At 48.0% G+C, this 23,118-nt stretch overlaps 1 protein-coding gene across 3 annotated transcripts; it reads right to left on the bottom strand.

Annotated features, from left to right (window-relative positions):
• Positions 1 to 1,326: 1,326 nt before the first annotated feature.
• Positions 1,327 to 22,790, bottom strand: SPOCD1 (SPOC domain containing 1). Of its 3 annotated transcripts, XM_072975818.1 has the most exons (16): positions 22,779 to 22,790; positions 22,491 to 22,536; positions 20,977 to 22,200; positions 11,850 to 11,891; positions 10,703 to 10,879; positions 9,995 to 10,061; positions 9,643 to 9,733; positions 8,698 to 8,857; positions 8,471 to 8,587; positions 6,983 to 7,108; positions 4,971 to 5,097; positions 4,589 to 4,739; positions 4,129 to 4,264; positions 3,495 to 3,584; positions 3,054 to 3,240; positions 1,327 to 2,143 (listed from the first exon to the last, which is right to left on the bottom strand). In XM_072975818.1, the coding sequence occupies exons 3-16, from the start codon at positions 22,159 to 22,161 to the stop codon at positions 1,500 to 1,502; spliced, it is 3,300 nt and encodes a 1,099-aa protein (XP_072831919.1). In that variant the 5' UTR covers positions 22,162 to 22,200; positions 22,491 to 22,536; positions 22,779 to 22,790; the 3' UTR covers positions 1,327 to 1,499. The 3 variants fall into 3 exon arrangements, with proteins under 3 accessions (XP_072831919.1, XP_072831917.1, XP_072831918.1); XM_072975816.1 differs by lacking the exons at positions 10,703 to 10,879; positions 11,850 to 11,891; positions 20,977 to 22,200; positions 22,491 to 22,536; positions 22,779 to 22,790 and adding an exon at positions 10,919 to 10,968; XM_072975817.1 differs by lacking the exons at positions 9,995 to 10,061; positions 10,703 to 10,879; positions 20,977 to 22,200; positions 22,491 to 22,536; positions 22,779 to 22,790 and having other exon boundaries at positions 11,850 to 11,863.
• Between the last annotated feature and the right edge of the window lie 328 nt (positions 22,791 to 23,118).

Genomic DNA, 23,118 nt, shown 5'->3' with positions numbered 1-23,118 from the left:
TGTGTTAAGAAAATGACCCCAGTTGCTGCCGACTCAGAATTAAGCCGTAGGTTGCATGATAATTTGAGTAATTTGCATATAGCTCTGAGCCTTCACAATCCCCTTGGAGCAGGGAAAGTTCCGGAAGGAGCCCCGCCCCCTCTCCGGTTCACCTGTTCTGTTCCTTCTCCCTGTCCCATCCCCGGCACCCCACCCCCGCACCCGTTTCCAATCCCTACGGCTAAATTCCCACACTTCGTCCCGCCCCCAGTTTGGCCTCTGGTCCTGCCGGCCCCGACCTCCATCCCAAGGCTGAGGGCCCCCTCTGCTGTCGGCCGCGGGTAGGGCAGTAGCAGAGATCATGGGGCAGAGATGGGGAACTCCAAACAACTCTTGTCCCAAACTTCCCAGCCCTGGGAGAGGCTGGTACACCGGTAGACTTTGAGAAGGGGTAGGAAGGGGTATACCCCTTCAGGCCGGGGCGGCGGTTGGGGGTGAAGTTCGGGGCGTGCCAGAAGTTCTCTCCTCCAATCCAGGCCCTGCTTCTGGGCCCTGGGTTAGGCAGCCAGGAGGAAGGTAGTTCCCCCGGCAGTGCCTAGACTCAGCTCTCCGGAGGCACACATACAGATGCCTTACAACTGTAGCTGCTATTAGGAGCTCACTCCAGGCCCCAGGCAAAGCAGCACCATTCTGTCCAAACACCAGCCTCCAACCCCACCCTGAATATCCACCCAACCCAGGCCAAGACCCTTGGCTTTCTCTGGTATCAGTCCGTGGGCGCTGGCAAGAGGAACAGAGAGGAGTCATCCTATATGGACTTCCCAACTTTCTCAGCAGCTCCACACATGGACATGCAATCACACACACACACATACACACATGCCAACAGGCACACACACACACATAGAGACTCCCAGATACACACAGACACAGAGACATGTAGGGATTATGATGGTAATCTCTGACTATCCAGAGTGAAAATTTTTGGTCACTGAAAAATATAAAAACCACTGCAGTCTGCTCCCCTTAACAATCTCTAAGCGTCTGCTCCTTCAAAAGCCTCATTTCTCTTCCCCTCTGCCCCTCCTCAAAAAGCCACATTTCTCTCTCCCCAGCCTAGTGCTGCCTTCTTCCACCCACTTCAAAATACTTACAAAATGCTTCCAGACCCCAGCATGGCAACAGCTGTGCCCTCGGGCACAATGATGGTTCAGGACCTCAGACAAGCATCTGGCGAGGCTGTCCCTCCATGCCCAGCACTTTAGCTCTGCTATATCTGTGCACAGAAACTCACAGACACACTGGCCAGGCCCAGGGTCCCTCCTTGTCCAACCAGCAGATACAGTCTCAACTTTGCCAAATTCTTTATTAAACTGAAAATCAACACTAAACAAACTGCAGAACAGGAAACTCAAACAACTGACTCTCTCCTTCCTCTGCCCCTGTGGCTCTCCCTGGAACAGCTTAGGGTTCAGCACTGCTGAGGGAATTAAAGCCCCTCTTCTGGTGGGCAATGAAGGTCAGGTCTCTCCAACTGGGGGTTCCAAAGAGGAGTCAGGGGCTGGGCCAGGGGGCTCTGGAGCTGCCGGGGCTGGCAAAGGAGGCCAAGGATCCCAGGGACTGCATGCAGGAGGTGGGACAGAGGGTTGGGGAAGTTGCTCCTGGCCTAGGGACCTCACTGAGGCTTGGAGCTGATGGCTCATGGCTACCAGGGATTCAAGGTGCTGCAGGAGGGCTTGCTGGGGACAGGAGGCCCTGTGGAGGTGCTGACCATGGCTGCCCAGTGCTGCTGAATAGGGATGCCAGGACTGCCACCACCCTGGTTTGGGGGGCCACTGCCCTCGCCCAGGACCCTGCCAGGACTCAGACTCTCCCCACAGTCTCCCTCTGCCTCTGGGGGGCCTCTGCCAAGCACAAGTTCCCCTTGGAGCCAGGCAGCCTTTGTCCTGGCTCTGCTTCAGGGGATCCCTTGGGGGAGGGGAGCCTTTCAGGGCCACATCAGGCCCCCAGTCTTCTGGCTGGGAGCATCTCATCTCCACTTTTCTGTTGAAGGAGACCATTTTGTGAACCTTCCCCCACAAAGGGCTGGACTCTGCTGTGGCTGGAAGCCCTGCCTTGGGGAGCAGCACGGCCAGCAACAGGCTTGAGTGAGTGGCTTCCAGGCCTGGAGGAAGAGAGGGGAAGAGACCAATGACCTGGGAGGAGAGAATGCCTAGCCCCCAGAAGCTGCATTCTGGCTGGGGCAAGAGGTCTGGAGGTTAGGCCCCAGGAAGAGCTTTCCAGCAGTGAGATGGGGCCCATGAGATGCTGGGGAAAGTAAGTGGGAGGGAGAGCCTGACTCAAAAGATTTGCTCTCACAATGTGGGAAAGGGTTCAACTGGCTGAGGGCGAGCATGGATGGTTTGACCTTGACTGCTTCAGAGTCTACTACTTTGTCCCCAGGACATGCAGCCCAGAAAGGTCAAGTTCTCTGCTTAGGAAAAGGTACAGTCCACCCCTTGACCCCCAACTCCACCCCGTACCCATGCTTTCCTGGAGCCACGCCCGAGAGGCTATCCATGCACAAAAGTCAGCTTGGCCCAGGATAGCTGTGGTGAAAACATCCCTCTTTCCTCTTTTATTTAGATCTTGCTTTCAGCCAGTTGTTTGTGGGTCCTGCCTCTGTCCTGCTGTGCTTGGGTCAAATGTGGCTATTTCGTGAGTTTCTCTCCAGGGTGCCTGATTGGAGAGGCTGTATGTGTGGTGGTCAGGCACCCAGCTTCTGCTGTTGACTGGCTCTGTGACTCTAGACAAGTCACTTGCTTTCTCCCTACCACCGTTTCCTCATTTATGAAATGAAGAAATGAATACTATCATTCTGATGGGGTTGTTTTGAGGACTATATCAATTAATATCAATAAAGCTTTCAGGGCACTGTCTAGCAAGTAGTAAGCAATACCCAGATGTGGGCTATTCTTGTTTGTGTTGTCATGTTTGCCCGTCTCAGCTCCCTTCTGAGATGTTCCCATCTCCAAGGAGACAGGGGTGACTGTGTCACCAAGTGAGGGGAGGCAGGACGGGCATGGGGCACTCACCTGGGCCTCCAAGAGGTCGCAGCCTTGTGGGCAGGGGCTGGAAGGCAGGCAGGGGCAGCAGGACCACCCCGACCTGTTCCACAGCTGCCAGGCCATGGCGCTGCTTGTTGTTGAGGTAGGAGTAGAGCAGGTGGAAGTTCTGGGTGTCCCGGGCACCCTGTGGGCACAGTCTGACCGCGCAGACATCCTGCAGTTGCAGGAAGGAGAGCAGGTTTAGGAACAGTCACTCTTTGCTCCTGTGAACACCCCTGGTCTCATCTGAACCTCTGAAAACCCTGTGAGGAAGAGCGTCCCCATTTTCCAGAGGTGGAAACAGGCGGCCTGGCCCAGGGTCACCCTGTGAGTCTGTAGTCACAGTGGAATTTGGACCCGGATATCTTAAACCAGACCTCTGCTCCAGAGCTGGAGCAGAAGAGAGCTGAGGGGTAGGGGATGGGTTACCTTGGCCCGGGCTGGGCAGATGCTGGCCAGAAAGTCCCAGACAGCGTTGGAGGGGATGCAGACTGCAGAGCGGATCACTGGGGGCAGGGCCTGGGGGCAGGCAGAATGGCCAGTCAGCCTCCCAGCTTCCCACCTGCCCAGGGCTGACTCGGTACCAGCTACCCAGAAGCCACAGCCTGTGGCCAAGAGGATGGGCAGGAAGTATACCAGGAAGCCCTAACTGCCCCTGGAGACCTACAGCCTGTCCTGGCCATCCCCTACAACTTTAAGCCCCTCACTCCCTCCTCTAACCCCTGACTACCCTCACCCAATGCTTCAGCTGATCACTCAACAATGACTCCTAAAACCCTCCTCTGGGCCAAGAGGTACCAGATCCCTTCTCCTAGTTCCTTCTTGCTTTATGCCTTGGGTTACAGGGAGTCCTTTGCCCATGTGTCTCTGCAGGAGTGGGGCTGGCATCTCATTTGCCCCTGTGCCTAGCACAGGGCCAGGAACAGAGAGGGTGCCAATGACTTGTTTCAGAATGAGTGAGTAGATGGATGAATGAACGAATGAATGAACAGATAAGGGTGCGAGTAGTTGACTAGGCTGGTCAGTGTGCAAGGGAGTCCCTTGACAAGCAGGGCAGGAACACCTGGATGAGCTGACAGCTGTGTCCCGAGACCAGCTGGGCCTTGACCCGGAACTGCTTGATGGAGAACATGTCCAGAGACCCTTCCCAGGGCAAATGGCTGGGCAGGGCCTCTGTAGGCCCAGCAGGCATCTGGGGCCTATAAGAAGGGACAGAAAGACAGGGCTAGGCACAACAACTCAAGTCATCAGGGCCTCCCCCAGCAGTTCCTTAGTTTTCAGAGAAAGTCCTGTATCCCCAGCGTGGGTGCTGGAACACTGTTCCAAGGATGGCCTTACTCAGTGGAGACGAGCAGGCAAGGATGATTAGTTCCATTGCACAGATGGGAAAACTGAGGTCCATACAAGCGGTAAGATTTGCCCTAGGCCATATGGAAAAGCCCAGGCTGTGTCTGCTGCCCCAGCAGGTGGCTTCCCCTACCCACCCTGCTGGGCTGCCCACCTTCCTGGCCCCTGCCCCACACCTGTCCTGGGGCTCCGTGGGAGGCTTCTCCCTGGTCTGGGGCATCTCTGGAGAGGACATAGGGCCTAGGATTGGGACTCTCTGGAAGGCATTGTCCCCCATCCTCCCAGTGGCTTTGAAGGAGCCTGGCATCTTACACGAGGGCTTCCAGTCTGCAAAGAGCAGAGGCAGAAGCTGACATGGAGTGGGTAGCAGCTAGGCTGAAGCCAGCCCAGGGCATTAGAAATAGGGTTGAAATTGGGTTCTTTTAGAGATGACCTGTGACACAGGTACCCCTACCCTGCCACCTTCTCCCAGTCCAGGAATCCCTGTGGCCCCTGAGCCCCCACATTCAGCCCTGGCCTGCCCACCACCCCTGCACCCCTCTGCTGTCTCTCTCCCACCCATGCAGACGTGGCAGCTGGGGTCTAGGAAGTGGTGCTGCTCTGTGGTGTCCTTGTGCTGCTCCGCGGTGTCCTTCGCCATGGCAGGCAGGGCCAGTGGGCTGCTGTCTGTGGACACCATGGGTCCCTGGGAGGCACAGGAGGAGAGAGGGGTGGGCTGGGAAGGTGGCTGCAGAAGTCAGCAGCCCTCCATGAGTAGGGAGCCTCGTGGATGTAGTTTTACTTTGCTAAATAATATATATTCTTTTATTACAAAAGTACCGTGAACTTGTTACAGAAAATTTGGAAAATACAGCCAATTTGAAAAAATTTTTTAAATCACCCCTGTCCCACCACTCAGAAACAACTATGGATTTTCTGGGTATTCAGTATATAGTCATTTTTCTATACACAGAGTTTGGGGGGGGGTCCTTTACTAGAGTAGCTGGGGTCAAATATTCAACCTTGCCTTTTCATTTTGCCTGTGAACCATAGCAGAGGCACCTGCCACGTGACATCGTCCCTGTAGACACTGCACTGATGAGTGGACTAGAGTGTATGCATCACCTCTGTTTCTAAACAATCGGGTCATTGCCCGGCTTTCACTATAACTAACAGTACTGAGGACATCCTTGTGCCAACGGTATTTCCTCAAACTTTCAATTACCTCCTTAGGACGGAGTTCTCAGAAGCAGATGACAGAAATGGGGAGAATGAACATTTTCAAGACTCCTGATGCCCATTGCCAAATCTCCCTTTTCCCTCATAATAGAAACAGCTCTAAACACAAACAAACATTGCTTGAGGAAGATCTGAAACGATTTTGAAAACTCTACTCTTGCCCTTAAAACCACCTCAAGAGTAGAGCCAAAGCACAGGTTTTGGAGTCGGACAGGGACAGCCTGGGTTCCAGTCTCCCCTATGGCCAAGTGGCCTTGAGGAAATGGCTTCAGCTTCCTCACCCAGGAAACTGACATCACCTACCTCCCAGGGCACTGTGAGGTCTGAATGAGGCATTGTTTGTGAAAGAGGCACGTAGTAGGTGTTCAACAGGAGTAAAGATTGCTATTCGGTGTTATTTCCCCTCCCCTACTCTGCACCTCACCCCCTTTCCTCTCTCTCTGGCTCCTCCTTCTACATTTACATTCGGTTTATTCTGGGAAAACAGATGGGCGTGGGTTGGGGAGCGGCCACACCCCCTCAGGGCTCCTCTCTGCACAGCCAGCAGTTCTGGTTGTTGGCCTGGATACTGGTTGGGGAAGAGCAGGGATTTCCATCGGTCATATCACTGCATTTCCCCAGCGAACATAGATCAAGGGACCTGCCCCACACTCCCCCACCCTGGACACAGCTGATTAGACCATGGTGAACATCTGACCCACGGAGCACTCAACCAAAGCCAGAGCAGCCCTCTTCTGAGAGTGACTGAAGTGAGCCACTGGGGTGCTCTGATTGGCTGCAGGAGGCTGAGCAGATGGGTTCATGATTCAAGGGCTGCTGAGCCACCTTTTCAGACCACGTGGAAGATGGAGGAGCCAAGGGAGAGGAAGGAGCAGGATGGACATGAGGATGGGGCAGATCCCCTGAGGCAAGAGGAGACTCTACCCAGACTTCCCTGGACTCCAGGTGGTTCCCTGTCGGTAGCATCCCTAAGTCCTTCTGCGGAATAGAGCAAGTCTCTGCTCCTTACATCCAAAAAGTCACTGGCTCAAACAGTGCGGCCCTCCTGCTTCCCAACCTGGGATCTGGTTGGAACGTCTGAGCTTGGGGAGAACTGCGGAGATGGGACTCACTACCATTCACGTGGGGTGCCTCGGGGTTAGGCCAAAAGGAAGCAGACCAGCACTGAGAAGGCGCTGTCACCCCCATGCTCTCCCAGACCCAGCATGGTAATCATCATTACCCTGCTTTACAGTGAAGACCCTGGGCCTCAGTGTAGTCAGGGACTTGTCCAAGGCCACATGGCTGGTGAGGTGAGGAGTGGGAGCCTTGGGCACAGACCCTGCCTAGCACCAGGTCAGGCTCCCACTTACCACCAGGTCCTCCAGGGTCAGCATCTGGTCCATGTCCCGCAAGATCTCGACTTCCCCCTTGTGGGTCAGTTTGGAGGCCGGGAGGCTGCACGGCTCCTTCTGTAGCTGCTCAATTATCTCCAGGCCCTGAGGGGCAGAGCAGCCCTAGCTCAGCTGGGGTCAGGGGTCTCTGACCACCAAGAGCCCAAGTGCTCCCTTTTCTCCCTTGAGACCCCTCTGCTGTGACTCTCCTTCCATGCCAGCCCTGTCCCCTCCTCCACACTGCTGCTTCTGCCAGTCCCTCTGCCCTCAGCTCTACCTCTCCATATTCCACTCATTCACCCTCCAACTCCAGCCCTGCCTCCTCCAGGAAGTCTCCTTGAACTTCACCTTCTCCCACAAGTCAAATCTGCCTCCTGACTATAGCCCACCCTCTGTCCCGGGAAGAATGGTGGAGTCCAGAGAGCGCAGGCTCTGGAGGACCAGCTGCCATTCACAAAGGCCCACAAGGTAGTTTGGCCTTGGGCAAGCTTCTCACTGCTCTAAACTGCAGTTGTTCTGATCTCTAGAAATGAAATTAAAAGCATCATATTAAACAGCATATGTAGAGTGTTTAGCCCGGAGCCTGGCTCATAGTAAATGCTACTTGTGATTCTTATCGGTGATCAATGTCATCCTATCTGAAATGTTTCCTGAAAGCCTGCCTCTTTCTGACAACCCCTGGAGGACAGAGGCCCTGTCCTCCTTGCAGGGCTGGCTTCATGGGCCTGGGCTCCATGCAGTAGCCAGGGCCCTGGGTGTAGAAGGGCCCCATGGTTAATGCTGCTGTCATCTTGAAATTCTTAATTATTGAACAAAGTGCCCATATCTTCATTCTGCACTGTTCCCACCAAGACAACCATTATGCAAGCATCTCCCAAAGCTGGCTCAGTGCCCACACCTTCCCTGCCCCTGAGCAGTCCCCAGGGAAGGAGAGCCCCACAGACACAGGGTCTATGGGGGTGTAGCTGTGAAGTGTGGGCGCTATGGGGTCTCTCACCCAGCCTAGAGCATCAGGAAGACTTCCAGCCTTTTCTAGTGCTTCTGAAGCTCGGATGGGAGCAGGGGAACCCCACAGGGTCTACCTCCCATGGATGCTGGGTGACAATCCTGGAGTCCAGACTCTGGACCATCAACTCCAGTCCCCCCACCCCCCAGCCCAGCTCCATAGAAAAGCAAGTAGAAGATGACATCTCCCAGGGATGTAACCCCTCTTCCAGGCGCTTCATCCCCAATGCCCTTCATTTCTGCCTCTTTTTTTTTTTTTTTCTTTTCGGTGGAGAGTCTCTCTGACTCTCTCCCTGGCTGCCTGATCTTCCCGTTCCCTCATTTCTGTTTCTCTCTGTCCTGTTCTCCCCGCCTCATGGTCTTCCTCCTCTCTCTACTTTGTCTCTGTCTCTCCAGCTCCATCCTCAGCCCTCCCCCTCCCAAAACCCCTCCCACATGTCCTGACTTGAACCAATAGCTCACCCTCTTCTCCTCCTGGTCCCGCCATCGGGCCAGCTCTTGGGGGGCCAGCTGGACTGAGTTCATCCGCACCAGGTCGTGGGGGGTGACATCTCCGTGAGCCACTTTGAAAAACAGGTCCTGCAGGGACAGGGGCTGCACCATGCCACTTGGAGAGACCCCCACCCCAACCCCATGCCTGGGCTTCGCACCTCTGAGGGAGGCCTGGCCCAGCCCAAAGCCCTGCTCACCCGATTCCTGGGGTCTCGGAGGTTGAACAGGAGGCTGCGGTACTTGGTCTTGTAGCGGCTATTGGTGGCTTGTGTCAGGTCGTAGAGGGCTGCCTCGATGCCAGCAGCGATGCCCTCCACAACCTCCTCACTCAGCACCAGGTCTGGGAGCTCCCGAAGGCTGCGGGGGACAAGGGCAGTGCCAGGGCACTGAGCCCATGGGGTTATCCAGGCATTCAGCCCGAGAGGGAGACCTGGGTGGAGAGCAGGGTCTGGGCCAACTCCGGTTCCCCTTCTGAACATTTTCCTACATGAAGCCATTTATCCTCATTCCAACTCTGTGAGGGAGAAGGAGGATCATTCCCCATTTACAGATGGGGTGACTGAGGCTCAGAGAAGATAAGGGGCTTGCCCGAAGCCATGCAATTAGTGGATAAGCAAGATCTGATTGCTCAGCCCATGCTCCATCCGTAGCCAGTGAAGTGGGGTGTGGAGGGAAGGAAGCCTGGAGGGAGGGGAAGGCACCGATCAGGACAGGGGACAGAGCCCTGGCCCTGGATGTAACCTTGAATCTGCCACTGACTTTCTGTGTGGCCTCTGCAAAATCCTGCCCTCTCTGGGCCTTGGTCTCACCATTAGTAAATGAGAGCTCTGGGCTCAGAGCTCTGAGATAGTCCCAGCACAGAGTCTCATTGTATCTGAAAGTATTTGCTGTGGGTGCGGACCATGAGGGCCCGAACAGGCACTGAGAGCTGTCATGGCTTAAGTGGAAAGCTCGACCTTAAAGCCAGAGAGACCTCAGTTCAAATTCAGTTCTCCAGTAGCTCCTTATGCTGACAAATGACCTCACAACTACAAAATGGGGTTAGTTGTACACACAGAAGCCCTTAGAACACAGCCCTGGGAGTTGTGAGGGTACCCCTTCCGGATGTCAAGGATGTCAGAGAAGTCAGAGAAAGGCCTTACCGACTCCACAGCACCTCTTGCATAGCACGGACCACAGTGCCCCGTACCCCAATATCCAGGGGCAGCTTCTCCTGTTGGGGCTGAAGTTGAGCTGTGGAGAAAGAGAGTCACAGGCTCCCAGTGGATGCTCAGGGGCAAGCGGAAGGGGAGACTCAATGCTGACGGGTTGGGTAGCCAAGGGAGAGGTCCCAACCTCAGGAACCTACCAGGACCTAGGGTGTCTAGGACGTCTGTCTGGGAGCTGAGCCCAGGCAGCCAGCAGCCTCTACCCCTTTGGGAAAGGACTACAGGCTGATTAAAGGGGGAGGGCGTAGGAGAGGAGTCCTAACAGGAGCTGGGCATGGCCGCTTACCTGAGTCCTCTCCCTCGTCTTGTTTACCACGCTCCTCCTCTTTAGCCTCCACTAGGCCGCACTGTGGCTGGGGTGGGGGAGTGGAGGAGGGGTAAGGAACTGAGGCCTTGTCTTTGGGTGCAGCCTCCTGGCCCCAGGGGGACACTGCTTCTCCAGTTGCCTCCCCACTCCCACGTTCTCCCTGACCCGTGCTCCAGCGAGGGAGGCCGTGTGGCCAGAGCAGAAGCATTCACCCCAGGACACTCAGCATCGGCCTCCTGAAAGGGGACCCCATCCTGCAACAGAACAAGGATGTGGAAAAGAAGGTGGTGTCCCTGGGGAGCAGAGAATGACTCCTGGGATAGTGGAAGGGATCAGAGAGGCCACCAGAGTCCCATGCTGTCCCCCTTGAGGGAGGCCACTAGAGGACCTTGGGATGGTAGGACTTGCTCATTGGCCAGGAACAAAGGTCAGCGACTGCTCTCTCCCCAGATACGAGGGGCCTGGCCCCCTTTCTCCCTTGCTCTGGCAAGCTCCTGAACTCAGTAGTGCAGAAGGAGCACACAGCTCCCAGCAGACATCTAACCCTGCCTCTGGCTATTACACTGTGTGACCTTGAGCAAGTTATAGCTTCTCTCTGGCTGCAGCACTATCTCTATGAATCAGGTGGGCAAGTGCCGCTTTCAGCAGGATTAAGTGACATGTCAGTGTAAATAACCTGTTCTGTACCTGGCACCCCTCAAGGCCCTGGGCCATTGGCGTTTCCTTCTTTCTGGGCCTCTGGGCAGGTGAGGCTGAGCTGACCTCCATCATGTCCTCCAGAACCTCCAGCTTTGGAGGCAGCGGCCCCCTAGCCTGGCCATGGCTGATGGCCCCCAGGAGGCGGATCACCGCGCCAGAACCAACCTGCTGAGGGAGAAGAGCCCTTCAGAGCCCTCGCCTCACCTGTACTTGTTTACTGTCGCTCTGTCCCACTGGACTGTAAGCTGCGTGAGGACAGGAACCATGTATGTCTTGGCCTACACTGTGTTCCCAGTGCCTACAAAAGGCCTAGAAAACAGTAGGGTTCAATAAATGTTTGTAGGCTGCCTGGCCTCTGTCCCAAGATAGGAGCCTGTATTCACTCCCATCCTGTTTCCCCTCTCACTCCCAGCCACGTTCAGAGTCAACTGGACCCTGTACTGAGACCCTTCTCACCCTTTTCACTAGAGATGCTGCTTATCAAGGGGACAGATTCTGAGTCCACTTTCCATTCTTCAAAGCCCTGTCATGCCCCTTTTTGGGGGTAACCGGCTTGCTCTTTGCACTTCCCCTGAAGCAGGCACATGGTGAACATGTCCATCACCCCTCTATTGCCTTTTGGAGGAAGCCCTTCAACATCATTTCAAGGTGCAGAGAAGTTTGGGGTCTTCTAATGATCTACAGAATCTATTCTATTCCCCTTTTTGCTTTGGCTGCTAGGAAGCTTAGCATTAAATTTGAACCCAGCAGCTATACCTTTCCAGGATTACAAGACAAGGGGTTATTGTAACAAGATTTCCCCTTCTCCTTCCCCTTTTCTTGCTTCCTTTAGGCTTTTATCCCAATTTAAGTATGTTTTTATTCTTTTAACTTAAAACAAACCATGGGGAATTGTTTTGAAAGCAAATGGGTCTGAACACTAATCCTTGAATGAATTATCATGAATGGTCAGGTTCCAAGGTTTGGGGGAAACTGGAAGTCTGAGATTCAGCATCGTGGGGAATGGGGAACACTAGGAAGCTCTGGACAAGGGTAGGCCATGAGGGGCTGGGATTGCCTCTACTGGGGAGGACCCCTCCCACCCCACCAAACCTCAGGAGAAGGAGGAAGAGGAATAATAAAAGCAAAAACCTACATAACACACATGCTTCACCCCATGGGGCAATTTCACTGCCTCCTTGGAAAGAAAGAAGACACAGAGATTAGAAATCAGAGGACCCAGTGACCCCACTGCAGGGAATTCACAAGAAGACACCCACACTAAGGTGAAAGATGTATATTTAGTGTTCGCTGGGTTGGCATTTATAACAACAAGAAAAAACTGGATATAATCCAATGTCCATCAAAAGGGGAATGGGTAATAAATAGTGATACATCATGCTATGGATTTTAATTGGCCATTAAAAGAAATGAGTCATAATAAAAAACTAATATTCATTGGGGGCTTATAAAGCAGCTGGCCCTGGAGGAAGTCATACCTGATCTTATCAAGGTCTCAGAAAATACCATGAAGTATGTACAATTTCTATCCCCATTTTCCAGATGCAGACACTGAGGCTCAGAGAGGCTCTGAAAAGTCCTGTAGCTAAGTGACAGAGCTAGGATTAGAACCTAGTTCTGCCTGACTCCAAGGCCCAGGCACTTAAATGCTGGGCTATATGGAGAGTACTGACAGATGTGGAAAGATTCATGGAAAGATGTCAAGGAATATTATTTGGGGAAAAAGAAAAAAATAGGTTATGGAACAGTATCTGTTGCATAAGCCCATTTATGTAAATATATATTTATAGATACACAATACAGGTTATCTCTTGGGAATGAAATTCCAGGGGGATTTTCGCTTCTACTAGTAGACACTTGGCTATTTATGTTATTCAAAGTGAGCATGTGTTTCTTTTACAATCAGAAACATATTTTTTAAATTAAAAAACGAGTTCAGAACAATATGTGTCATGTGCTACCGTTTGCGTTAAAAAGGGAGAGAAGGAATTTTTAATTTGTATTTGCTTGAATCTGCATAAAACATCTCTGGAAGTATCTACAAAAACCTTATAATAACAGAGGCTGCCAGCAGGAAAGGGACTAAGAGTTGGGAAGGAGACTTCCCCTTTTTTTTTTTCTTTCTTTTTTAAACCATGGGAATGAAACAGCCTTTTAAAAAAGTAAATTGAGAAACGGGGGAATACAGAACACAGGGGACATCTGGGAAGGAAAACAGTAAAGATATTGAGAATAGTCCTTCACAGTTTAAAACTTTTTGGCTGGCCCCCATTCTCAGGGGTCCATATACTAGCATACGAGACTCTAAAACATCAGACAGCAGAATCAGATCAGCAAAGACTTTAGATACTGGACTTATCAGACTGGAGTACGACATACGTATGTATAATATGTTTAAAGAAATAAAAGGAGATGTCATACATACAAGTGAAGGACAAAAAATATATATAGAAAGACCAACCAGATTTGGTTGGGAACCAAACACAACTTCTAGAAATGAAAAATAGTATAATAATAACTATTAAAAGTAAAAGTCCTCTTCAGCAAGTGATGTTGGGAAAACTGGATAGCAGCATGTAAATCAATGAAGTTAGAACACTCCTTCACTCCACACAAAAATAAACTCAAAATGGCTTAAAGACTTAAATATAAGACAAGACACAATAAATCTCCTAGAAGAAAACATAGGCAAAACATTCTCTGACATAAATCTTAGCAGCGTTCTCCCAGGGCAGGCAATGGAAATAAGAGCATAAATAAACAAATGGGACCTAATTAAACTTATAAGCTTTTGCACAGCAAAGGAAACCATAAGCAAAACAAAATGACAACCTACAGAATGGGAGAAAATATTTGCAAATGATGCAACTGACACAGGCTTAATTTCCAGAATATAGAAACAGCTCATACAACTCAATAACAAAAAAACCAACCCAATCCAAAAATGGGCAGAAGACCTAAACAAGCACTTCTCCAATGAAGACATATGAATGGCCAATAGAATATGAAAAAATGCTCAATATCACTAATTAGCAGAGAAATGCAAATCAAAACTACAATGAGGTATTACCTCACACCAGTCAGAATGGCCATCATTCAAAAGTCCATGAACAATAAATGCTGGAAAGGGTGTGGGGAAAGGGAACCCTCCTACACTGCTGGTGGGTGTGTAGTTTGGTGCAGCCATTATGGAAAACAGTATGGAGAGTCCTCAAAAAACTAAAAATAGACTTATCATATGACCCAGCAATCCCACTTCTGGGTATATATCCAGAGGGAACTCTAAAGCAAAAAGATATGTGCACCCCAATGTCCATAGTAGCACTATTTACAATAACCAAGACATTGAACTAACATAAATGTCCATCAACAGATAACTGAATAAAAAAGTTGTGGTATATTTATACAATGGAATACTACTCTGCCATAAAAAATAATAAAATAATGCCATTTGCAGCAACATGGATGGACCTAGAGATCATAATTCTAAGTGAAGTAAGCCAGAAAGAGAAAGAAAAATACCATGATATCACTCATATGTGGAATCTGAAAATATAAAAAAAGGACACTATGAACTCATCTACAAAACAGAAACAAACTTGCAGACTTAGTAAACAATCTTATGGTTACCAGGGAAAGGTGGTGGGAGGGGATAAAGTCAGGAGTTTGAGATTTACAAATGTTAGCCACTATATATAAAAACAGATTTTTCTTAAAGTTTCTTTTGTATAGAACAGGGAACTATGTTCAATATCTTATAATAACCTTTAACAGAAAAAATACGAAAATGAATATACGTATATATATGCATGACTGGGACATTGTGCTGTACACCAGAGACTCACACATTGTAATTGACTGTAGTTCAATTTAAAAAAAATTTTGAAGTCAATATATAGGTTTAATAGCATATTACATACAGCTGAAATAAGTTAGTGAACAAGAAGATAGATTTAAAGACATTATCCAAAATAATCACAGCACATACTCTATTGAAACACCATCAAAGAGACACAAAGGATAGATAGAATGAAAAGGACTAATTTCACTTTGGAACTAAAGTTCCAGAAGGAGAGAGGAGAAAGAATTGAGCAGAGGGAGTATTTGAAGATAGAAGGCTAAGAATTCTCATGAATTGATAAAAGATAATTCACAGATTCAAAAATCTCAGTGAATTTTCAAAAGTTAAGAAAAAGTAAATCCACATCTAGACAAATCATAGTGAAACTGGTCTACACCAATTATAAAGAGATCCTAAAAGCATCAAGAGGAAAAAAAAAGCTAACATTTTAATAGCACTGAAAAGGTGCTACCAGTGTTCTGAATGTCTTCCATGTTAGTTCACTTAATCTTCATCAAACTCTATCAGCTAGGTACTGATACTATATTATTGCTCCCATTTTACAGAAGGGGAAATTGAGGCATACAGAGGCACAGAGAGGTTAATCAGCTTGCCCACTGTCATACAGTTGGTAAACCAAAGATCTACGATTTAAATCAAGGCAGTCTGATTCCAGAGGCCACACCTTTAACTACTAATCCTATAATGCCGCTCATCAAAAGACATTTTATCTACAAAGGAATGGCAGTTAGACTAACAGCTAACTTGTCAATAGTAATATGGAAGGCAAAACATAGCAGAATGATATTTTCAATATGCATAAAGAAAATATCAATTGCGGAACAAGAAAAAATATTTTTTGAGAATAAAGGTAAAGATATTGAGAAATCGAGAAAGTTATAATTTTTCTTGATAATTTAATTTTTCTCAATAAACAAGATGTTAAAGAATGAACTTGAGGTAGAAGGAAGGAGAAATGATCCCAGATAGAAAAGCTGAGATGCAAAAAGGAATTCTGAGCAAAGAAAATGATAAATTTATGTTGCTAAATCTAAATAAACTGATTATATAAAACTATAATATTTGTATAATTTGTGGAATTAAAAAAATAACTTAGGACCAACTTACTAGATAACAACAGCCCATAGATTGGGAAGGTGCATACATGAAATCAAAGCATTCCGAGATCCTCATATCATTTCAGAGAAAGATAAAAATAGTAACTACCTTTATACTTAAGAAAGGTTAGGTATTTGTGTTAACATTGCTAAAACAGCCACCAAAAGAATATTAACAGGGCACAGAAAATTTCCAAACTATTAGAGAGATAAAAAAAGAAGCAGAAAAACTAATCGATCTAAAAGGAGGTAAGAAAAAGGTGAAAAGTATAGAAAATGCAAGATAAATGCAAAGCACAAAATAAGACAGTAGGAATGGATTCAAATAAATCAGTAACTACAACAAGTGTAAATGGACTAATACTTCAGACGAATATAAAAATTATCAGACTTCTTAAAAAAAGAAAATCCAATTACAAGATATTTATAAAACTTATTTCTAAAACACAACAATGCAAAATGGTTAAGAGGAAAACATAGAGTAATACGTAAATGAGCAAATGCTAACCAAAATAAGGCTTTGTATCTATACTAATATCAGATAAAACAGACTGTAAGGCAAAAAATAGAGGCAAAGACCTCATTACATAATGATTAGCATTTTCACCAGGAAGCTATAATGGCTCTAAATGTATAAGCATCTAATAACATAATCTCAAAAAACATCAAGGAAAATTGACTAAGCTATGAGGAAAAAGACAAATCCACCAGTAACAAGAAATTTTAATGTATTTCTCTAACTACTGCTAAATCTAGCTGACAAAATAATCAGTAAGGATAAAAAAGATTCAATGAAAACAATGAAGAAGCTTAATCTGTGTGCATGTATATAGAACACTGTTCTTATCAACTAGAACATATGTATTATTTTCAAGGACACATGTAACATACATGAAAATTAAGCACAGCCTGAGCCATAAAGCAAATCTCAATAAATTTAAAATGACTAGTATTTTTTAGACCAACACCACCCAATTAAATATAAATGTGAGCCATATGTGTACTTTTAAGTTTTCTAGAAGCCACATTAAAAAAAAGGAAAAAGAAGTGAAATTCATTTCATATTTTATTTAACTCAAAATATCCAAAATATTATCATTTCAACATGTAGTCAATACAAAATTACTAATGAAATTTTAACTTTTTTTTGTACTGAGTCCTTGAAATCCAGGGTGTGTTTTACACCTGTAAGTACATCTCAATTTGGATTGGCCAAGTTTCAAGTGCTCACTAGACACAAGAGGCTAGTGGCTACTGTATCAGACAACTTAGATAAAGATGACTTTCTCAGACCACAATATGGTTAAGTTAAAAAGCAATAATAAAAAGAAAGAGAGAAAGAAAGAAAAGAAAGAAACCCCTATGAATGGAAATTAAGAAATAAACTTTTGAAAATGAATATATGTATATATATATATGCAAGACTGGGACATTATGCTGTACGCCAGAAATTGACACATTGTAACTGACTATACTTCAATTAAAAGGGAAAAAGAAGACATACACTTCTAAATGACACATAGACCAAAGAAAAATTGTAATAAAAATTATGAAATACTGAGAATTGAATGATAAGACTATATATTAGAGTGTGTGGATACAGCTAATACGATAATTAGAGGTTTCTTTATAATTTTAAATTACTTTATTAGAAAGGAAAAAGACATAAAATTAATGAAATAAGCATCATTCTTAAGATATTATAAAATTAGAGACTAAATGGAAAGAAAGATGACCCTGAAAACAAACATACAATGGAGAGGATCAACAAAACCAAAAATTGGTTCTTTGAAAAGACTGAAAACACCAGACAGTTCTCTGGCAAGATTAGGGAAAAAGGTAAGGTACAACTAGACATTTGGAATGAGTAATCATGAGTGCACAGATATTAAAAAGATTAAAGGCTACTGTGAAATACTTTATGCCAACATGCCAATAAATTTGAAAACTCAGATTAAGTAGATACATTTCTAGAAAAATACAGCTTAGCAAAATTGAGTCAAGAAAAAAAATTTTGAACTGAATAAACCTACAATCATAGAATAAACTGAGTAGAGAAGGAAACATCTTCCCTAAAGAAAACACCACTCCAAACATTTTTTTATCAGTATTCTACCAAAATGTTCAAAGAACAAATAATTCCAATCTTATACAAATTATTGCAGAAAACAGAAAAGGAGAAGACACTCTGCAATTCTAAGAGGCTGCAAAACCTGACCACTTATTTGCTGTGTGACCCTGAATTCCAGTTTTCTTAATCAGCAAAACAAAGTTACTAACATTGACTTTTAATACTATTGTGAGGATTAAATATGAGATGATGACGTCTGTGAAGCTCCTGGTATACAGTAAGCACTTAAAAGAGCTATTCTTAGGCTGTTCAACTGCTGGAGACACATTCCTCCCTCACACACTTCCTGATGCTTTGCAGCTGCAGACAAAGTACCCAAGCCTGGGAGCCTAGGTGGGACCGGAGGAGTTGTGTGCCTCCCAAGCTGTGATGGGCGGAGCAGGGGCACTGGCAGAGCTGCCCTCCCATGTCCCCTGCTATCCCATCCACAGAGTGACTCCAGACCTCACTGATCACTGTGGGACTCAGGACAGAGAAGAAAATGGTGTTTCAACCCACCTCCCCACCTCCCTGCAAGAGTCTCCAACTCACACCAAAAGAATACAACACAACCAACCTTTCAGCTTCCCAGCCATTTTGGGGCCCAGCTGATAGAAGAGGAAACTAAGATTCAGAGAAGAGACATCTCTCTAAAGTCACTCCATTCTAAGAAGCAGAGCCTGACCTTGAACCCGTCTATCTGCCCTTGACATGGGCCAAGCTGCCTCCAGGAGAAAGTGCCAGGGCCCAGTCCAGCCAGGCACTATGCCCACGCTTGCCACGCTTGCTCACGCCCCACTCAGCCCTGTCCTCAACCACCCGCCCAACTCTGTCCTCAACCACCCGCCCGTCCCTGTCACAGCCCAGCCTCAATTCTTCTCCTGCAGCTGGCACCAGTTGCCATGGCAACGGGTTGTTTGGGAAGTTGTGGGATGACAGGCGGAGCCACAGAGTCAAGGATAGGGCCAGGAGGAGAGAGCAGCCGTGAGCTGCTTGCAGTGCAGGCAGGCAGGCAGGCACCTGGCTCCACCACCCCTGCCCCCAAACACTGCAGACCCAGGAATCCCAATTCTGGGCATCTGGCCCAAATACATAATCTGAAATGGGGAGAAGCCAGATGCACAGGGATGTTCACCCTGGCAGTACTTAGAGCAGGACAAAATTGTATGTCAATAACAGATAACATTTTTGAGTATTTTTCTTGTACCAGGCACTGTGCTAAATGTCAAACACAAGTCATGTCATCTCATCTACTCCTCACCACCACCCTTTGGGTAAGTTCTTTTAACACCCCGATTTTGCAGATGAGGAAAATACACTCCAAAAGGTGAAGCTACTTGCACAGGTCATTCTGATAGTGGCAAAGCCAGAATGAACACAAGCTGTTGGCCTCTGGGCTTTGTGCTCTTTTTTATTTTTATTTTTTATATGTTTTTTCTTTTTTGGGGGAGTAGGTAGTTAGGTAGGTTTGTTTGTTTGTTTTAATGGAGGTACTGGGGATTGCTTGGTCCTGCGTGCTAGGCATGCACTCTACCACTGAGCTATACCCTTCCCCTGGGCTTCATGCTCTTAACTACACAATAGTATTTGGAAATGAGAAAAGGAAGTTCTGGCTTATCCTCTGGTCCTGTTAGTGCCGGCAGACAGCTATGATGCAGGGTCCAGGGAACACACAGATTCGGCAAAACAGTATGTACCAACTTGGAAAGATCTTCAAATAACTTAGCACTTGAAAAATAAACAAAGTCCCAGAACAATGAAGCATAGTATGAGCCTACTTACATATAAAAAATTGTGATCAATATATAGACGTTCATATATGTATAGAAGTTCATAAAAAGGAGACTAGAAGGATGTTAACCATTAACAGTGGTTATTTCCAGATAAAGGGCAACTGGGCCAGGAGGCATTAAAAGGGATTTCTGCATTCTGTGTTAACAAATTCATTGTAAAACAGTTTTTTTAATACCTAAAAAGTCAAGTTATAAATTTTGACACACGTGATCCAATTTCTAGGCAAAGAAAAGATATCCATGCATAGGAAAAAGATGGAAGAAAGGACATACACCAAAATGTCAATAGGAGATAGTTTTAAATGCTGACATTATGAGGGTTTTTGTTTCTTCCTTATTTTCTATGATAAACACTTATTAGTTTTTTTAACTAAAAATTAATGTTTCTGAGTGATGTTTGCAAAGACAATGTAATCGCATTTCTAATGTAATTATAGTATCCAATAGTGGTAAATCACACAAGCAGCTCATTGGTTCCTATCCCAGTTCTACTAATTTGCTGTCTGGTCTTGAACTAGTCATTTCACCTGTCTGAGCCTCCGTGTCCCCATCATTAAAATGGGTATGTATCAATAGCATTGACCTTGTAGCGTGTTAGGAAGGTGGGAGACAAAGTGCTCAGCATAGTACCCACCATGTGGTAAGGAAGCCTGGTGCTATTACTGCTGTGATGCTAATGAGGAATGTGTACAAGTGGGTAAGCTCTCCAAACAGACTGCCTGGGTTTGCATCCTGGCTCTGTCATTTACCAGCTGTGGGACCTTGGGCCTGTAACCTTACCTCTCTGGGCTTCATGCAAAGACTAAACCAAAAGCACCTAGCATATAATACATATTCAATAAATGTGATAAAAAATTCAACTACTTGAGAAATACACATCAAAAACAGGTAATGCCATATTCTCCCTTGGTGTATAAACATGTCAGCTGTGATTATTAATCAAATGACAGTTACTATTATCAGTAAAGGAACAATGGAAAGGGAAGCAGTGAATGCAGGGAACATGGCCAGGAACTGACTCCCTTGCTGTATGAGCTTGGAGAAGTTTGTTAACTTCCCTGAGCCTCAGTTTCCCCATCTGGAAATACAGGGCTAATGCCTATCTCACAGGGCCATGGTGACACCCGAGGAAAAGCAAATTTAACATGAATGAACCTTACCTTGTGCCTTATGCTGTGCTAGGCATGTTATTTTACACCATCATCACATTTAATGCTCAAAACAACGCCATTAAATTGGAATTAGTGTTCCATTTTTACCGACAAGGAAACAGGGAGGTTATAAAATATTCCAGAGTAACTCAGCTAGGAAGTGGGCAGAGATAAGATTGGAACCCAGGACTCCCTGACTCCAAAAGATAATGATGCCTTTTCTATCCCAACTGTTTAGACTCAGCTTACCAGTCTGTGGCAGCCTCCTGGGCTGGGGTCCTCTGGCTGGTCCTGGTTGGAGTTCTCTGAGCCTCTGTCAGCGCTCTCGTCCTGGTCATAGGGCACTGGGCCCCTTCTCAACTTTTTAGCACGCCTGCAACTTCTCTGCCCCGTGGATGGGCCTGAGCTGGCCTTGCCGGCTGCAGGCTCCTGGGAGCTGGCGGGGTTGTCAGTAGAAGCAGCAAGTTCCTGCTCTGGCCTCGACCCCGACCCTGGCTGAGCCTTGACCTCCAGCTCTTCCTGGTTGTGCGAGGTGGCAGGGCCATGATCATCGCCAGCCCCCACAATGTGTTTGGCTTCTTGACATTCTGTAGAAGCCTTTCCAGACACTCCCAGGCACAGTGCAGGGCTCAGTGGAGGATCCCGGGCAGGTGGCCGAAGGGACTCTCCTTCACTGGGCAGTGGGGACCCGACAGGGTCACAGGGGCTGCCTGGCTGGGCCCCAGCCCCTGCAGTAGGCAAATATTCAAACTTCTTAGTCCCTGAGGCACATCCCACCCAAACTTCACCTGGATCTCCAGGCCCAGACCCAGTGTCCTTGGAAGAGAGAGGATTGCAAGGGCCTCCCACGGACTCCATGTCAGCACCTTGTGGGGGACCTCCCACAGACTGGGGCTTGTCCCCACCAGGGCTCTGATCAAGCCGCAAGATGCCACCAGCCCCCTCCCCACCCTCTGAGTGGGCCTCACACTTCCTGCTTTTCTTTCCTGCCCCCACAGAAATGCTACAAAGATTCCTGGGCCAACCTCCAGCTAAGATGTCGTGCAGAGAAATCTGGAGCCTCTTGGGGGCCTGAGCCCTCCCCTGGGCAGGCACTGTGGGCATCAGGTTGTGGAGCCTGGGGCCAAGCACCCAGTCCTGGCTCTGTCTCACAGCTTGCAGCCCCGGGACCACCAGGTGGGCCTGGGCCTCCAGGCTGGTTCCACAAGCACCCACAGCCTGGGAGCTGGCACCTCCATGGGCCTGTTCCCTGAAGACCTTCTTCCTGCTGCCAGCCCAGATGGGCACCCCAGAGCTCTCTCCTGGCAGGTTTAGTACCAGGCCTGACATGGAGTCGGTTTCTTCCACATCCTCCCGGAAAAGCCCACAGCTGTGGAGGGGACTGAAAACAGCGTCTTCTGTGCTGGAGCCCTCTGCAGCCGCCTCCTGAGACATGTCTGTCCGCCTACTGGGGCCCAAAGCAGAAGGCAGGCCCTGTGAGGAGACAAAGACTTCACCATGGAGGGCCTGACTCGGCAGCCCAGTCAGGACACCAGGCCAGTGGGAACCTGGGTGGCAGCTTCCCCTACAGGTGGCACCTCCAGGGAGACAGCCCGCAGTAACTCCTGTTGTAAGCACCCCAGCAGGACCTGGGGCCCCAGGTGAGGGAGGGGAGGCCTGTCTCCAAACAGGGTTGAGCTAGAGCCACCTTTAAGGCCCTCCCCTCTCAGATGTTTGCTTAAATGGGCTATAGTAACAACAATGATCATTTATTAATTACTTACTCATGTGCATTATTTCACTGCATGCTGGCAGCCACAGGTGAAGAAACTGAGATACAGAGAGGTAAAGTGACTCGCTCAAGGATGCGCGCGTACTGCAAGTGGAAGAGCCGGGGTTCTCTCCCCCACAAAAAGCCCAGCTCTAAACCACTCGGCACAGAGCAGACACTGAATGGGGTTCATTTCCTATCACCTCGCCCGTACCCCTGATACTGGTCCAGGTTTGACAGACACTCCACTCAGGCTCCCAGGCCTCACCAAGCAATCCCCCACCGGTCCAGAGGCTCTCACCTTGGGTCCCCGGGTTCCACCCTCAGCTATAAAGGGGCTGGGACCACGTGATGCGGAGAGCCCTGGGCGAGAGACGGGGGCGGACTCTATTGACGCGCAAACGGCGATACCCGAAGCGTGCTGGCTTCCCTGCTCCGGCAGAGGGCGCCCTCTCCCTCCCGAGGGCTTCCCGGAGGAGGTGCCAATTCCTGGGTGCCTGGCGACGAAGGGTCTTGAATTCCTGCCTGCGAATTTAAACATGATCCTTGGGAGATGGGGAGTTATAGAAAGTGCCTGAACTTTTCGGGGAATGTCAGAATCAGATCTAGATTTTTGCTGAATCATTTATTTTAATTATTTC

This window comes from Vicugna pacos, chromosome 13 (genome assembly GCF_048564905.1).
Source record: "Vicugna pacos chromosome 13, VicPac4, whole genome shotgun sequence".
NCBI classification, from domain to species: domain Eukaryota; kingdom Metazoa; phylum Chordata; class Mammalia; order Artiodactyla; family Camelidae; genus Vicugna; species Vicugna pacos.
This window is presented reverse-complemented; position numbering and strand designations above follow the sequence as displayed.